Source organism: Panthera onca, chromosome D4 (genome assembly GCF_046562875.1).
Source record: "Panthera onca isolate mPanOnc1 chromosome D4, mPanOnc1 haplotype 2, whole genome shotgun sequence".
NCBI classification, from domain to species: domain Eukaryota; kingdom Metazoa; phylum Chordata; class Mammalia; order Carnivora; family Felidae; genus Panthera; species Panthera onca.
In genome coordinates this window covers 66,160,667-66,179,361 of record NC_138351.1, presented here as the reverse complement: position 1 = coordinate 66,179,361, position 18,695 = coordinate 66,160,667, and the positions used below count along the sequence as shown (strand labels likewise).

At 37.2% G+C, this 18,695-nt stretch overlaps 1 protein-coding gene across 3 annotated transcripts in view; it reads right to left on the bottom strand.

The window, feature by feature from the left end:
- The window catches only part of SMC2 (structural maintenance of chromosomes 2), a 69,422-nt gene that overhangs the window by 7,076 nt on the left and 43,651 nt on the right, over window positions 1–18,695 (bottom strand). For 2 of the 3 annotated variants that reach the window (XM_060609143.3, XM_060609144.3), the window contains exons 19-24: window positions 18,493–18,636; window positions 15,056–15,250; window positions 12,393–12,593; window positions 10,099–10,215; window positions 3,888–4,048; window positions 33–180 (exon numbers count right to left, since the gene is read on the bottom strand). In XM_060609143.3, coding sequence (XP_060465126.1) covers window positions 33–180; window positions 3,888–4,048; window positions 10,099–10,215; window positions 12,393–12,593; window positions 15,056–15,250; window positions 18,493–18,636 — 966 coding nt within the window. The remainder of the gene's footprint in view (window positions 1–32; window positions 181–3,887; window positions 4,049–10,098; window positions 10,216–12,392; window positions 12,594–15,055; window positions 15,251–18,492; window positions 18,637–18,695) is intronic. The other variant, XM_060609145.3, reaches the window with a different exon arrangement.

Genomic DNA, 18,695 nt, shown 5'->3' with positions numbered 1-18,695 from the left:
TATCATGGAGACATTGTCTTCCTGGTTCTCACCTGAGAATGCGTGAAATGAGTCCGCAGCATTTGTCCGATGTTTTGGGTGTGAGAAAGGTCCAAGGCTGCATCTACCTCATCCAGGATATAAATTGGAGCAGGTTTGAAGAGGAGCATGGACAATATTAATGACAAAGCCACTAAAGACCTAAGAAAAGACCAGAAGAAAAGTTATCAAAATTTGATTTTATCATTTTTTACCAAAATACTGAAGCAAATCTGCTGTCCTTTTACGGATAGTGCAGATTTAGCTGAAAGACTGCCATGGAAATAATTTAAAGTTTCAAAGTTCAACACTTTTGTTGGTATTAAAATGTTTATTTCAGCTTTTCAGTTTTTCTCTTCAAGTTTTATTTTGAAACTTATTTATCTTGAAACAGGTTTACATTCTTTCCTGTCAAATAATCAGGATATTATAATTGGCACTTATCCTTAAGGAAAGAGCATGTTAATTTTTTTCTTTCCTTCCCCAGTTGCTATTAGATGCCTTGGTAGCAGGCGAGTGAAGTCTTAACAAGTAAGTATACAGTCAACAGCTACTATCTTTGTAATAGAACTGGTTTAGGTACCCTCTTTCAAACTTTTACTATGTCTGCATGTGTGTGCACGTGTGTGCGTGTGTGTGTGTGTGTGCACGTGCGCGCACACACACACACTTTATTGGCACCATTTAAGAGTAAATTGTATAGATTATGACCCAGTAAGTAATTCCCAGTGTCAGAAATTCAAACAATTGTATGATGGTTAATCTTGTGTGTCAACTTAACTGGATCACAGAGCACTCAGATATTAGGCTAAACTTTATTTCTGGGTCTGAGAATGTTTCCGGGTGAAATTAGCATTTGAATTGGAAGACTGTATAGCAGTTTGCTCTCTCCAATGTGGTTGGACATCACATAATCTGCTGAAGGCCTGAATCGTAAGAAAGGTAGAGAAATAATTTGTTTTTTCCTGCCTCATTACTCAAGTTGGGACATGGATATTCAGCCTCAGTGTTCCTGGTTCTTAGGACTTCAGACTCGGACTGAATTATACCACTGGCCTGCCTAGGTTTCCAGCTTGCAGACAACAAACTGTGGGCCTTCTCAGCCTCCACGATAAGATGAAAATTCCTTTTATACACACAAACATACCCTACTAGTTCTGTTTCTCTGGAGAATCCTAATACACCTTATTTAAAATTTGCAGTTACACATCTGAGTTTCTATAGCTCTTTTTCAGTTCTCTTCTAGCTAACCATCCCCATTACTGTAGCTGTTTTTTTTTCTAATCGGGTATCATGATAATTCTTAGATTTTTTTCTTTACCATAAAAAACAACAGTGAGATTGATATCTACTTCTATAAAGGGCAGCTGAGGTCTCTCAAGCAACCTAAAGTTATTTTTTATTGGCTTTCTCTGTACCAAATGTTTAAGGCATTGCGCTTTCTTTCAACTTAATTTTGCAGGGGGGAAAAAAAAAAAACCTCACCAAGAAAAAAAAATTCTCATCAAGAGTTAAACTAGTATGCTGGGTATGTATGTAAAATAATGGTATTTATGTGAAAATTGTATCATCTTAATTATAGAAATAATTTTCAGGTCTCAAAAAGAAAGTAAGCATATATTTTCTGTTCTCCTCAAAACATTATCTAGGACTTTGGCAAAAAAGTTAGATGTTGGGATTTGAACTGTAGAATTCAACTTTGGTTAACGGGCACCAGAAGGTGTCTTAGACTGTTAAAATATTTAGGAATTTTATCATAATGAAATACAATCAGGGGAGTACTATTCTCATAAAAATGGCAAAGGCCTTCCTTAGGGAAATTAACAGGTCTTGGTATTTTCTACATACATAAAAGTTACATGATGGCATCATAGGGCACATGAGAACAATTTAAGAATTACAGATTGCACATCCTACAGGGGACAAAATACAAAATTAACAACTGTCTTTAATTATGTGAATATTCACAATTTTCTCTCAGTAGGCTTTAATTATTTGGCTCTATGCAGGTAAGGAGTTAGTCCACATGACCTCTTAAGTTTTTCCTTAGTATGCCGATTGTCTGAATCACCATGTAAGGCTGGGGAAAAACTTCCCTGAAGTCTACAGCATGCTATTTCCAACATTATTCATTCCTTTATGCAGATCTGAGTTTTTTCATCTGGTATCATTTGCCCTTCATCCAAAAACTTCGTTTAACTTGTACGGTTCTGCTGAGAGCAAATTCCTCCAGCTGTTGTTTTTCTGAAAAAATATTTACGTTGACTTCCATTTGAAGAATATTTTGATTAGACACAGAATTCTAGGTTGCCACGTTTTTCTTTTAGCACTTACTAGATGTTGTTCCAGATACCTAGCTTGCATAGTTTTTGACAATAATCCTAAAGTCATTTTTATATTTGTTCCTTGGTATGTAATACTATGCCTCTGGCTGCCTGAAGACAAATTACAATTTCATATAACATGGCTTGCTGTGTTACTGTATGTATGTCACGGGAGAGGTTGTGTGGTGTTTATCCTACCAAGGGTTCATAGACATTAAGTCTGTGGGTTTATAGAACTCATCAAAACGGGAAAATTTGGGGCCATTATTTCAAGTATTTTTCTTTATCTCTTCCTCTCTTTGGAACTTCAATCACATATATGTCAGATGGCTTAATATTGCCCCACAGGTCACTGTTTACAGTTCTGTGCTTCTCACTTTAGCTTTAACTTTCTATTGCTGTGTCTTCAAATTCACTCACGTTTCTACACTGTTTAATCTGCTAATGTCATGTGAGCTTTTCCTTTTGGGCATATTTTTTATCTCTAGCAATTCTACTAGATTCTTTAAAAAAATTTTTTTTAAACATTTATTTTGGGAGAGAGAGTACATGTGAGCAGGGGCACAGGGGAGGCAGAGAGGATAGAGAATTCCAAGCAGGCTCCGCGTTGTCAGTGCAGAGTCCAACACTGGGCTCAAACCTGCAACCCGTGAGATCATGACTTAAGACGAAATCAAGAGTTGGACGCTTAACTGACCAAGCCACCCAGGTGCCCCCTAAATTCTTTTTTTTTTTTTTTTTATAGCTTACATTTCTCATCACATTCTTTTCTCCTTGTAATTCTTAGATCTAATTAATGTAATACTATAACTTCCTTGTCTGCTATTTTCATCACCTGTCATTTCTGGGTCTGTTTCCATTGAATAATTTTTCTCTAAGTTACACGTCATTTTCTTGATTTCTGTCCAGTACTTTTTATCAGATACCAGACACTGTGTTCCATTACAGTCTCAAATTTTGTTGTCTTTCTTTAAAAGCATTAGGCTTTGTTCTGAGAAACACTTTAGTTACATGAGGATCAGCTTGACTTCTTCAAGGCTTACAATGAACTTTTGCTGTGTGTAAAGACTAGCCTTCACTTCAGGGACATTACAGACTGAATGCTAGGGTGCAGCTTACTGGGGCCTCCCAAAATTCTAATCTGTTTCTTTAATTTAGTGAAACTACTATGATTTGTGTTGATTCCCCCTCCCTGCATCTGCAATCCAGAAATTCTATGGAGAAAGGCAGACATGAACCCTGAGCTTAGCACTTTTGTTTTATTGCTCACAGGTTTCATACTCTTGGGCTACTAATTTCCCAATGTCTGAAATCAATTGTTTTTCATACATTTCATCTCATTTTCTAGCTGCTTACCCTTATTTCCTTTGTTGCCTACTATTTTAATCACAAGTTCTAACCACAATCTGCAGTCTTACATATTAACCTCCTTAAATTCTACATTTAAGATAGCTAAGCAAAACAAAACAGCAAATAGGTCGGCAATGAGATGATGGATTGTAAAAGAGGATTGAGAAATTCTAAATCTGTAAAGGGATTACTCACCTCTGACCACCACTAAGTTCAGTTAGGTTTTCTTTCCAAGTATTTCCTAAAGCAACCTTGAATTCCAGACCATCCAATACAGTTTGCCCCTCTGGTGGTGCAAGCATAGCATTAGCACCAGGCAAAAGAGTAGAAAAAATAGACCCAAAGTCCTTGTTAACCTGGATTAAATAAATAAATAAAATATTATAGAAGGCTTTCAAAGACTCAAATTTTGATATGTGTATATTCAATCCAGCAGATGCATTTTGTTGTCTGTTACTAACTCAGGTGTTGGCGAATTATGGCCTATGTGACAAATCTGGCCATGCCCATTCTTTTATGTTTTGTCTATGGCTGCTAGCACTAAAACAACAATCTAGTAACTGCAGCAGAGACTATATGGCTCACAAAGCCAGAAATGTTTATTACCTGTTCCTTTGCAGAAATAATTTACTGAGCTCTGCTCTAACTTTTGATACCTTTGTAGGCCATACTGTAGGAATCTTGAGAGACATACAACTGTATAAGACACTGAGCTTGGAGTTGGAGAAGCAGAAACAAACTTTTTGGCATAACATATTCTCTTCTAAATCTTGTTCTCGTTTGACTGCTTTGATAGGCCAGTGGTTATCAGCTAACCTTAAAAAGCCCAAGATGAGGGTAAAGTCTAGGAAAAAAAGAGTCATGAAATCAAACAACCAGATCTGTTCAAGGTGTTGACTGGTCCTTTTCTATAGGCTGTGTCTCAGCCAAAGAAGTTGTCAAAAGACAGGAAAAGGATTGGACCCCAACAGAAAAAGACTAAAGAAGCTGTTTGGCTTATCCCATCAAGCCCCAGTAGATTACAGAGAGACTTAGGGTCAATATTTTAGTTTGAAACTGGGTAATTTTTGTGCATACGCACTTGATTTGAGAATTTGGCCACCTGTCTTCAAATACGTGACTAATAACCTTAGTTCAGGAAATCTGAGAGTGTATACATACACATGCACAACCATGAGGATCTGACAGTCATGTTCTCTAGAGAAATCTCTAAATTCAAGTGCAAATAAACAGTTCATGAATATTTGTAGTAATAAGGACCTCTACATACCAACAATCAGTGCTACTGAATACAGATTTATCAAGGAATACAGTTTTAAGAGCAACTGAATACATGCTGGGCAGTACCCTACACAGAGGAAACAGGTTTTAGTTTTATCTGGGATACATTTCTACAGCTAAGTGAGGTTCACCACAATGGGAGAGGACCGCTGTCTTTTTTTGAGAATGATGAAGATAGCAGAGTATTCATAAACAGTTTTGGTTCTTTTGCTTTTCTTTAATTTTTTGGCCAGGCAGGAGAAAGACACTAAAGAGAGGATTAAAATAGTGGAATGCTACTCAACCCTGAACCCAAGTGAAAACTCCTCCAAAGAAGAAAAGAGAAACTTATTTATAGGCAAAATATAGCTCTATTCAAGATAGAAAATGCATTATATTCACGGATAGATGAAAGATGAAATGCAATCAAATTCTGGAAATCTAATATGGTTAAGAAGGAAATAGAAAAATAAAAGACACAGCCAGTGCTGAAAATACTCTGGCTCTGTGAATTGAGTATGCTAGAAGCCAGAAGGAAGTATATAATACTGATAACACTATTACCTCAATAGGTTATTATGAGGATTAAGTGAGAAAATTACTATGAGAATAGTCCCTGACATATAATAAGTACTCAATAAATTTACCTGCTTTGAGACAACTCTGGAAATTGGGGGAACATCAATTTAAAGGATAAATTTGTACTTGCATTAATCCAGGAATCATGTGGAAAACAAGAGACAAAACCTCTCAGACCTAGTGTTATATCCACACTTATACAAGAGTAATGGGGCCAACTTTATGCATCCATTTAAAAAGAGACAAACACCACAGGGAGATGGAACACTGACAATAAGTCCTAGGGTACTAAAAACCAGGTGACTGAAAGGGATAATTGTACTACCATTACTAAAAATGAAGTTTTCAGAATTCAGAATAATTACAGAATTAAAAAGCAAAAAAGAGGCAAGGTGCCCAATTAAATCCCAGAGGCATGGGACTGTTAAAGTACCAAACAGCATAGTAACTATGTTTGGAATCTTCTGAATGAGAGTCTTTTGCTAGGATGGATACAGGAAAACTTCCACATAAGTGGATAGGGAATTATCCTAAAGGAGACAAACATATGCAACTAGGGAAGCAGAAATAAAAGTAAAGAACTGTGAAATTTGCCAAAGTTGTCCTAAAACAAAACAAACGTACTTGGGATTTTGTTGAATGAGAATCTAGTGAAAAACAATTCTAAACCTCTTTGCTTACTGCCCCAAATTTAGAGCAACAAGGGTGACAGGAGTTGGCAACTAAAGACAATTTTAACTGGTCTTAATTTAGGAAAAGAGAATCCCAGTTTTTCCACCTCTGGCTATCTGATCTTAGGCTAGATCATCTATGTATGTATGCATTATCTACCCACTCATCCATCTGCCTTCCTACCTACCTATTCATTTTTAAATTTACATCCAAATTAGCATATAGTACAATGATATCAAGAGTAGATTCCAGTGATTCACCCCCTATGTATAACACCCAGTGCTCATCCCAACAAGTGTCTTCCTTAATGCCCCTTACCCATTTAGCCCATTCCCCCACCCCCAACTCCTCCAGCAACCCTGTTTGTTCTCTATACTTAAGAGTTTCTTATGGTTTGTCTCCCTCCCTGTTTTTATATCATTTTTGCTTCCCTTATGTTAATCTGTTTTGTATCTTAAATTCCTCACAAGTCATATATTTGTCTTTCTCTAATTTCACTTAGCATAATACCCTCCAGTTCTATCCACGTAGTCGCAAATGGCAAGATTTCATTCTTTCTGATTGTCAAGTAATATCCAGTGTGTGTGTGTGTGTGTGTGTGTGTGTGTGTGTGTGTGTGTGTATACCACATCTTCTTGATCCATTCATGGACACTGGGGCTCTTTCCATACTTGGGCTATTGTTGATAGTGCTGCTATAAACATGGGGTGCAGGTGTCTCTTTGAAACAGCACACCTGTATCCCCTGGATAAATGCCTAGTAGTGCAATTGCTGGGTTGTAGGGTAGTTCTATTTTTAATTTTCTGAGGAAACTCCATACTGTTTTCCGGAGTGGCTGTACCAGTTTGCATTCCCACCAGCAGTGCAAGAGATCCTCTTTCTCTGCATCTTCTCCAACATCTGTTGTTGCGTGAGTTGCTAATTTTAGCCATTCTGACAGGTGTGAGGTGGTATATCTCATTGTGGTTTTAATTTGTATTTCCCTGATGATGAGTGATATTAAGCATTTTTTCATGTGTCAGTTGGCCATCTGGATGTCTTCTGTGGAGAAGTGTCTATTCATGCCTTTTGCCCATTTCTTCACTGGATTATTTTTCAGGTGTGGAGTTTGATAAATTCCTTGTAGATTTTGGATACTAACCCTTTATCTGATATGTCATTTGCAAATATCTTCTCCCATTCTGCTGGTGCCTTTTTTGGAAAAAAAAAAATTTTTTTTTTTTACATTTATTTATTTTTGAGAGATAGAGCACAAGTGGGGGAGAGGCAGAGAAAGAAAGAGACACAGAATCCGAAGCAGCCTCCAGGCGCTGAGCGGTCAGCACAGAGCCCAATGCGGGGCTGGAACTCACAAACTGTGAAATCATGACCTGAGCTGAAGTTGGACGCTTGACCGACTGAGCCCCCCAGGCGCCCCAGTGTTGGTTGCCTTTTATTTTCTTATTTTTTACTGTTTACTCAGAGAGAGAGAGAAAGAAAGAGAGAGAAAGCACAGCTGGGGAGGGGCAGAGAGAGAGAGGGAGACACAGAATCCAAAGCAGGCTCCAGGCTCTGAGCTGTTAGCACAGAGCCTGACACAGAGTTGGAACTCACAAACTGTGAGATCATGACTTGAGTCAAAATCTGAAGCTTAACCGACTGAACTGCCCAGGAGCACCCCCACTGTTGGTTGCCCTTTAGTTTTACTGACTGTTTCCTTTGCTGTGCAGAAGCTTTTTATTTTGATGAGGTCTCAGTTTTCTTTTTGTTTCCCTTATCTCCGGAGATGTGTTGACTAAGCAGTTGCTGCGGCTGAGGTCAAATAGGTTTTTGCCTGCTTTCTCCCCTAGGGCTTTGATGGTTTCCTGTTTTACATTTAGGTCTTTCATCCATTTTGAGTTTAGTTGTGTGTATGCTGTAATAAAATGGTCCAGGTTCATTCTTCTGCATGTCGCTGTCCAATTTTCCCACCACCACTTGCTGAAGAGACAGTCTTTATTCCATTGGACATTCTCTCCTGCTTTGTCAAAGATTAGTTGGCCATACATTTGAGGGTCCATTTCTGTCTGGGTTATTATGTTCTATTAAACTGAGTGTCTTGTTTTTGTGCCAGTACTATACCATCTTGATGATTACAGCTTTGTAATACAGCTTGAAGTCTGGGATTGTGATGCCTCCTGCTTTGGTTTTCTTTTTCAAGATTGCTTTGGCTATTCAGGCTCTTTTCTGGTTCCATACAAATTTTAGGATTGTTTGTTCTAGCTCTGTGAAGAATGTTGGTGCTGTTTTGATAGGGATTGTATTGAATATGTACTGATTTGGGTAATACCAACATTTTAACAGTATTTGTTCTTCCAATCCATGGGCATGGAATCTTTTTCCATTTTTTTGTATCTTCTTCAATATCTTTCATAGGCTTTCTATAGTTTCCAGTGCACAGATTTTTCACCTCTTTGGTTACGTTTTTTTCCTCAGTAGTTTATGGTTTTTTGTGCAACTGTAAATGAGATCGATTCCTTGACTTCTCTTTCTGTTGCTTCATTACTGGTGTACAGGAATGCAACCTATACCGATTTCTTTGCACTGACTTTATATTGTGCGACTTTGCTGAACTCATGGATCAGTTATAGCAGTTTTTTGTGGAATCTTTTGGGTTTTCCATATAGAGTATCATGTTTCCATATAGAGTATCAAAGAGTGAAAGTTAGACTTCCTCCTCACCGATATGGATGCCTTTTATTTCTTTGTTATCTGATTGTTGAGGCAAGGACTTCCAATACTAGGTTGGATAACAGTGGCAAGAGTGGACGACATCCCTGTCATGTGCCTGACCTTAGGGGTAAAGCTCTCAGTTTTTCCCCATTGAGGATGGGGTGGGGTGGGTCTTTCATATACGACTTTCATGATCTTGAGATATGATCCTTCTATCCCTACTTTCTTGAGGGTTTTTATCAAGAAAGGATACTGTGTTTTGACAAATGTTTTTTCTGCATCTATTGAGAGGATCATGTGGTTCTTGTCCTTTCTTTAATTGATGTGATGTATCATTCTGATTGTTTTGTGGATATTGAACCAGTCCTGCATCCCAGGTATAAATCCCACTTGGTCATGGTGGATAATTCTTTTAATGTATTGTTGGATCTGGTTGGCTAGTATCTTGTTAAGGATCGATTTAACCTTTCTAAGCTTTGATTTCTTCATCTATAAAATATGGATGGTTAACTATCAGTTATGGAATTGTTTTAAGAGAAAACAGAGTATCTGCTTCATATGTGTTAACTAATAACATGTACAAAATGCTCTGCCAGAAATCTACACAATTCTTAATGATTTCTGAAATGCCATGAATAACTTGTAAGTGGTAAGGAATATGCCAATCTTGTTAGAAAAATGTCCTGATAACAAATATTTGAGCTCTGTTGAGTCTGGGTAAGAAAAACCAAGGAAGTTAGAACAGAACGGATCATTGGGAAGTTTCCAACAATCAGAACTTTCCCAGTGCAAAACCGAGCTTGCTTCCAGCTTCAAGCAGAGGGAGTGGGGTATGGCACATATTGGACAGACTCCAAGGTTTCAGACAAATAGCATCTCCCTTAAAGGTAACACAGACCTGGAAACAAGGTAAGAATGAAAAATAAAGAAAACTAGAAGGTCAGAAATTTAATATAACTTAAGGACCAGAGAAGTAGACTGTCAGACTATGATGTAGAGACACAAACTTAGCTTTGCATTATCAGTAGTACTCAAGTCCAAAAGTACAAAATGCATTTAAAAGTCAGGAGGTTTTAATTAAGGCGTGTGCCTCATTCAAACACAAATCAGCCATTTCAAATTCATCTTAGAGTATAAATCTATTGACAGTATTCTTCATCTTTGCCTCACAAAGAATAAATGATAATATTTTGGGTTCAAATACCTTTTGCCACGCAATATTTAGGGCTTGGTTTTTCTTCTGGTCAAGGTCTTCTATAGTTGCAAGGATTTTGGATTTATCATTTTCTACAATTCTCTTCTTCTTCATCAAGTCATTATACTGGTAAGATAAAAAGCATGCTTAATTGAAAAAATGTAAAATTTTCTATTCTAGAATTCAGTCAGGAATAGAGGTTTAGTTTGTATGTAGAATATATACACTTCTGTTTACCAGAAAGATACACTTCATTAAGAGTCATAACGTGAACCAAGTTATGAGAAAGGTAAATATATCGCCTATATGTAAAATTTAGCTGCCATAATTAAGAATTTATAGGACAAGCTCCTGGGGTACTTTGATACTGATATTCTCATATCCTTCTAGCAGTCAAGGCAAAAAGGAAAATGTATGTAAACTCAAAAGTAGCCTTGCATGCTTTCTTCTTGAGGTCAGTCTTAGCAGTAACACAAAGTTTCAGTTCTTCACCATGATGTCCAAGTCCTACATAATTGGGCCCTTATTTATCTCTGACTTTTTGACATCCCAATCCTCCCCAGGGGCCAGCCATGTGGTCTTTTTTCAGTTCCTTGAACATAAGAAGCTCATTATATAGCCTTATAGCCCTTGCATTGTTCTCTCTTCCCTGAATGCTCTTTTTCTGTATACGACAGAATTGGTGCTTCAAGTTTCAGCTCAAACATCACATCTTCAGAATGGGCTTTTCCTGGTTAATGTAGAAACTCTGGGAAAAAAATTTAAAGGAGGCTGCAAAGGGAGAATTATTACACCATAAGTAGCAACAGAACTTTATGAAAATCTTAACTCATTTCTCCTCAAAGCCTCACATTTCAAGTAGTCTTCAAATTCTCCCTTAAATTGTAACCAGTCCTGTTAGCTTCCTTGCTGTCTCCCTCCTTTATAGCAAAGCTCCTAAAACTTCCTCTACATTTTTCTCTTATTCCTTGCATAATTCAATTTCTTATGTGTACAGACACAAAATATAACAAAACAAAACAAGGGTCACCTGGGTGGCTCAGACGATTAAGCGTCGAACTCTTGATTTCAGCTCAGGTCATGATCTCACAGTTTGTGAGTTCAAGCCCCATATCAGGCTCTGCGCTGACAGTGAGGAGCCTGCTTACAATTCTGTCTCCTGCTCTCTGCCCCTCCCCCATGCGCTCTCACTCTCTCAAATAAACATTAAAAAAAAAAAAAAAGGCCATCTTGCTTATCAACAATAGAGCCTTCCCTTTGGGTAAGAAAGCGAGTTGGTGAATTCTTTAAAACAAACAAACAAAAAAAGACCCAATTATTATTATCTAATAAAACCAAACAAGTGAACAAGTTTCACGATACACAGTTCAAATTCAGACCAAAGATTTTCTTCCACAAAACATATATTGCAAAGCTTTAATGGAGAAATAAAAACCAGCGGGAACATTTATAGAGAGATCACAACACGGGCATTATTAGCCTGTTTGGTATCTAACATAATACAGGTTCTTTGTAGATAGTAATGTCAATAACAATTTAAAAAAACCCAGTACAGCAAAACTTTTTAGAAGTAATGGAGCTCATAAGTATTGCCACTTTTAGAGAGTTCTCATAACTCTCTGATACAAATTCAAACAGAATCTTAGAAAAAATAAAGTATAGGGCATTATATAAAATTAGACTGCTATCTCCTATGGAGCTGTTGAGAATATGGATTGCTTTTCCCTGTGGATTTTTCTAGTGACACAGCGGATTCAAAGTTCTGTCAGGGTTGGGGAGATGATAACATTGCGTAAGTGAACATTAAAACAGAAGATGATGCTGGATTTACAGATTAGGAAAGGAGTGGTTATGCATATAACAATTTTAGTCATTACTTATGTAATTACGGTTCTAGTATACCCTAGAGTCAAAAGGAACACCATATTTATGGAATGACTGGTAAGGAGGCAGACAGCAGAGTAGCCTTATTTTTCAAGGCCTTTTCAAGGCAACTGAAAGAAATTATAGAAATGGGAGGAGTAATCATGAAAAAATGTTTTTATTTATACCAAGAATAAGAAAAGGATAGATGGTATTCTGGGCAAAGCCAGGAGAAAAGCTTTTCAAGGGACAATGGACTATATAAATATTTGATGCAAAAACAAATAAGAGAGAACTGAAAAGGGAGAACAAGAAAACAAATCCAGTATCAAGAGCATCAAGCCAAAGATTGACTCTAGTAATTGCCACAAGGGTCACAGAGAGCTATTAGTGCTGCTCATGCCCTAAGGAGGCCAGAGAGTCCAAGGAAAAGGACTTACCCGCTCTTCAGCTTCTGTCAGTACATTCATAGCTCTCATGTTGACATTTCTTCCTAGTTTCTCCTTCATTTCTTGCAACTTCTGAAGTCTCTGACCAGCTTCTTTTGGGTTGTTGGTTTTGAAATCATAGGCACTATTAGGTTGCCCAAAGAGGTGTTTCTCTGCATTAATCCAGTCATAGTCCTTCAACATTTTGGAGACCTAGCCACGGAGGATAATGGAGGAATCTATCATTGTTTACAAACCGACATTTAAAAACTAGTTTCTGGGGCACCTGGGTGGCTCGGTCAGTTAAGCATCCGACTTCGGCTCAGGTCATGATCTCACAGTCCGTGAGTTCGAGCCCCACGTCAGGCTCTGTGCTGACAGCATGGAGCCTGGAGCCTGTTTCAGATTCTGTGTCTCCCTCTCTCTCTGCCCCTCCCCTGTTCATGCTCTCTGTCTCAAAAATAAACATTAAAAAAAAATTTGTAAACATTTAAGAAACTAGTTTTTGTTTTTGTTTTTTAATTTTTTTAAGTATTTAGGAGAAAACCCCACAATGACTCATCTGCAAAAATGAGGTTCACTGTTAGTATAGGTTTACTATTAAGTATGAATATTTTTACCTAGAGAATAGGCTAAAAAAAATTGTATAGGAAAAAGATTACTTAAGCATTAAAAGAAAAGCTAGCTCAGAGAAATTTATACATGTAAATCATTTCCATTAGAATAAATATAAGCCTCCTTCAGATTTTACCAAACTCAATCTATTGCTTCAAAAATAATTTGTGAAAATTAAAATTCTCCTAAGAATACTGAAGTCATAGATTTGGTAAACTTGTGGAAGCCTAATTCCGACTGATTATAATTCTTTTAATTTTTAATGTTTTATTTTATTTTTGAGACAGAGACAGAGCATGAACGGGGGAGGGTCAGAGAGAGGGAGACACAGAATCTGAAGCAGGCTCCAGGCTCTGAGCTGTCAGCACAGAGCCTGACGTGGGGCTCGAACTCACAGACTGTGAGATCATGACCTGAGCCAAAGTCAGAAGCTCAACCAACTGAGCCACCCAGGCGCCCCTGACTAATTATAATTCTAAATATACTAGGTAAATAAAAAGCTGCTCTAAACTTTGACTCCATTGCCTCGTCACCCTCTTTTGACAAGGCACAGTAATGTATTTCTTTATATGGTAAAAAGAGTTAAAAAAAAATTTTAGATTATAGTGCTTAAAGAAGACTTTCTTCTACTAAAATCGTTCAAGGTTGGTTCTGACTGATAGAGTCTAATCCTTGTCAGTCTGTTTATCCTCATTAATTCCAGGGGAACGGTCTCACCTCCAGGCTCCAAAGATGATCATTTCCAATCTACCTTCCCTGCTGATCCATAGGCTCAATGAAAGCATTCTGGGTACATGTTGCTCATCCTTATCATTAGTGCCTGGCCTACTACTATCTGATACTAGTTGGTATGTAATTAATATTTGACCAACTATAGACTTCAAAGAATCCTGGACTTTTTAGCAGTTCCACTTTTAACTCTCCTTTTCACCTTAACCGTAAATAAAATCCCCTAGCAATCACCACTACTAGCACTTTCAATTACCAAAAACCTATTAACAGTAATATTAACATTGGTAACATTTCAGTGAATCCACTAATACTAGGCTACCAGGCTAATGGAAAATCAATACAAAAAAATATTAGGAAATTAATGATGTGGCTATGAAAAAATATTTTCTTTAAGTGTGAGCCTGAACAGGCACACAGGGCTCTTTCAGAGGGTGGGGTGACTATTTTGTATGTTCTGACTTTTTTGAAGTTAAATCTCATACTTTTAAGATGCTAAACAAGATTTAAAAGGCATCAAACGGTTACACACTCGTAAGAAAACATGATGGGCAAATTACTAAGATTTCATGAGTGCAGCCTCTTAACCAAGCAGCGAATTTCTGCAAAAGCATGTATTCTCTTTAATGTTTACTTATTTATTTTTGAGGGGGATGGGAGGGATAGAGAGAGGTGGTGAAAGAGAATCCTAAGCAGACTCCCCATTGTCAGCAGAGAGCCCGATGGGGGGCTCGAACTCATGAACTGTGAGATCATGACCTGAGAGGAAACCAAGAGTCAGACGCTTAACCGACTGAGTCACCCAGGTGCCCCAGAAAGAAACTTTCAGGAGTGAACAAAAAACTGAGATAACTTCAAAAAAGACGGCTGCTAGCACAACATCAGATTTCAGATGAGGCTGCAAAACTGACTATACTGATCCTCTTAAGGACATCTGGAAGCCAATTAAGTCCAGGTTTTGGAAGTTGCCTGTAAATATATATCGTTTACCTTATTTCAAAATAAATTGAAAACTCACAGGCAACAAAATATATAATCACAACTAATATATTAATCTGAATATCTGGGGATTAAAAAATGGCTAGTTCTATGGGAGACCACTGAAACATCTTATACATAGGAATAAATACTTGAAATTTAGAAAGATTTATGCCAGGTGGTAAAAATAAGCATTGCTGAGAAGCCATTAAAATAGCAGTAAGCCTCAAAATTCTGTTATACCACATTTCTGCCATTTATACTGAATTCTCCATTGAGCACTTTACCAGAATATCTCAACAACTCAGAAGCAAAAATCTGATTACGAGTAGAAATAAGCAACACAAACGTGCCTTTGCAGCAGCATCTTCAGCTTCCCGTTTATGTTTGCTGATGTTGTGGTCCAGTTCCTTAATTTTAAGCTGAGAATCATTGTTTTGTTCCTTGTGTGTTGCAACTTCAGCATATTTAGCTTTAATTACATTGTCTTGGGCTGTTATCACTTCTTTTTGCTTGGTCACCTCTTCTTGAGCTTTATTTACGGACTCCTGGAACAAATAGAAGATGATATATAGCAAAGTAATGTGGGCATATTTTTAGTTTATTAAAAGATCATCTAAAAAGCGTCTGGGCAAGATGGCAATGTGATTACAGGCAGATGGTCACCTAACCCTCTACATTGTATATCCCCATTAAAATGACTAATTAATTGGCATACAGGAGAAAACTTGTTCTATCACTAGAAAAAAGATGGGATACAGTGTTCGTGCTGGAAGCAACAAAGTTTCTGGGGATACAGTGAACTACAGGAAACTGACTTGTGAGGTCTCAGTAAAGTGGCATTTCTGGGTAGTTAACAAGAAGATACTATGCCAGATCCCCACATGTCATTTATCAGGAAGGGAAGGATGTAGGCCAGGTTTTCTGCTCTTCCCTTTGTAGATATAAGCCATATTTATCGGTGCAACAGAAGGTCATAATGTTTGGTTCTAGCACAAGGGTCAAAACAGAAAAATACAAGAAACTTTTTTCAATAAATAGATTTGTGGCACAAAGAAAAACTTTCTTGCTTTGACTTTGAATATCCCCCAACCTCCCAAGGTTGGAGCTACTCAATGTCAGAAGTGGTAATTGTAACTGCAATTCAGTCTATCACCAACCTGCCCTGCAAATCCCATTGCTTCACCCAAATCTTGAAAGAACTCACACAAATATCTAAACCAAAAAAACCTAGTTCAACCCATATTTAGGTAGGGGGAAAACCAAAGTAGGACAACCTGCTTTAAGTTTCTGAGGAAGAATGGATCTTCATGATGCAAACCACAAGGAAAAATTTAGGAATGTTTTTAGGCATGCTCATTAGGAAACAAGATGAGCAACAAAGAATACCTGATGTTATGGTTAGGGTACTCAAAGTGCCTTAATTTCCCTATAATGTTTAATCTGTGTCATCAGAGGTCTTTTGAGGAAAGAAAATAAAACATGACATTCATATAAAAACCTGAAGATATTTTAGCTTTTTGAAACCTGTGAAGAGAAACTGAAAAATACTCTGCTTAAGATATTAACCAAAGGGAAATATAAGTTTATTAACTAACACTGTATCTTTAAAAAAAAAAAAAAAGTGTTTATGAAGAAGATTCTCTCATGCCTACAGGTTAAAAACTGCAATGCAATTTTCACTGTTTTAACCTTTTTTTACAATGATAGGAAATCTGTTACTTAAGATTGAACAGAAATGAAATTTTAGTTTTGTTTGTCTAATTAGTAGATAGTTTCTTTTCTTAGTTCCCTGGGAGTTTCCTTTGATATTCTTATCTGCAAAGGAAACAATTTAGAATGCAGAGCCCAAAAAAACAACCTTTAACAACCAAGTGATCTATTTTATACTTCTCCATAAAGAGAAATGAAGTATGTACATGTTCGGACTTTATTTAGATCAGGAAAGGAGTAGCTTATTTATTTTCACAATTATCTTTAAAAACATATCTAACTTTTAAAATTCTACAACATGATGTCCATGAAAGACAGCAAAAATATGCACGGGAAAAATGAGATTAAGACAACAAATCAGAAGGGAGCTAAAAATATTTTTAAAAACTAAAATTTACTTTGGAGGCAAAATAAAAACTGAACAGAAATTAAAAAATTTAATCAGTAACACAACACACAGCTGAAAAGCATTTTGATCTTAACTTCAAAAAAAGTAGTTAAAAACTGTTCTATTGATTTGATAAATAATGGGTTAAAAACAAAAAACTTGAATTTATCCATGAAGAGAATCAAGAGGAAAGACCTACTTTCCAAAAACACCATAGGCCACAACAATTACAACAATCATATCAAAGGAAAACATAAAAGCATGTAGAGGACACAAACAAGACAAAAATACCACACTGAAAACTGAATGGAACTACGCTGTTGAAAGCTATTACATTCAGTTAACATAAAAATCAATGTTAGTTACAAACGGTATCAATTAGCAACACAAAACAAAACTTAAAAAACATGATGAGTGTAGTCAGTGGTACTGTATATTTAAAAGTTGCTGAGACAGTAGATCTTAAAAGTTCACATCACAAAAAATATTTGTAACTGTGTGGTGAGGGATTAACTAGATTTATGGGTTGGTCTTTTTGCAACATATACAAATAACAAATCATTATGTTGTATACTTGAAATTAATATAGATCAATTATACCTCAATATGAAACAAAGCAATTCAAAGACAAAATCAAAGAAAGGGGCAAGAGAATTTCCAATATTCATTAGGGACAATCTCTAATAAAGATATACCACAGTATGAATTTGCAGGTGACAGAATGTCTTCATAACATTTGAAATACCCTCAGTCCTAAATCCATCCTTCACTTCCCTGCTTCTGATAGAACATTTCTCCCCAACCAGCTGCAACTATAGTCAGCCTCAACAGTAAAGGATGCTGTAAGGAAACTGTAGAAAGAAGAGGCTTTACTTCCCAGTTCTGGTGTGCTTTTCTCAAAGGCAAGTTTGTCATGTGCAAGGGCCAGCAACCTACATGGCTTCCCTGACATCCAGCAGATGGGGAGAGGGGAACAGGGCTTTGCAACATGTTCACATGGACTAATTTCCCCTACATCCCACGTGGCACTTCCCTATGGATGACTACCCATGGCACTCCAGCAAACTTCACAACCAGGGGGCCACAGTTACATCTTCAACTAGATCTGGTTTTCAGCCTATAGTTGCTATGGCTCTTTTCCAATTTGTTCCTTCCATGGGTGCACTCCCTCAGCCCTAAGGGTGGTAGTGGCTATTCCCTGTAAGGGCTGTTCCTATATAATTTAGAATTCTCTTTATTCTTTAGTGATCATCCATTATCATTCCAAACTCCTACTGTAGTTAAATTTTTTATTTAAACTCTGCCTGTTCAAATTACTGTGTAGTTTTCGTCTTCTGAGTAGACCCAGATTAAAACAATTAGTAATATTATTTCAGGACTCTTTCTGGATCAGGAATCATCATTTTTGCCTCTCATCAAGACAAGAATGAAGAGGGGCACCTGGGTGGTTCAGTCGGTTAAGCGTCCGACTCTTCATTTCTGCTCAGGTCATGATCTCAGGGTTTGTGAGTTTGAGCCCCACATCGGACTCTGCTTGAGATTCTCACTCTCTGCCCCTCCCCCACTCATGCTCTTTCTCTCTCTCAATAAGTAAAGAATGAAGAGATCAAGACTTCGAAAGTCAAACATCTTCAAGCCAACATTTCATAAGTGGATTAACATTTGTAATTTCTCCAGCACGGTAAGTACCTTATTTTTAGCCACCTCAGCTGCCATTACTTCAATCTGACCTTCATAGGATTTGATAGCTTCATTTACAGCTTCAAGCTGTTGTTTATAGGATGCATGCTCTCTCTTGAGCTCTTCCAGCTCCAGAGTGATAGCTTCAACTTCCTAAAAGAATGTTATTCAGACATTCAACAGACTATTAACTACTGAAAAATAGATACATG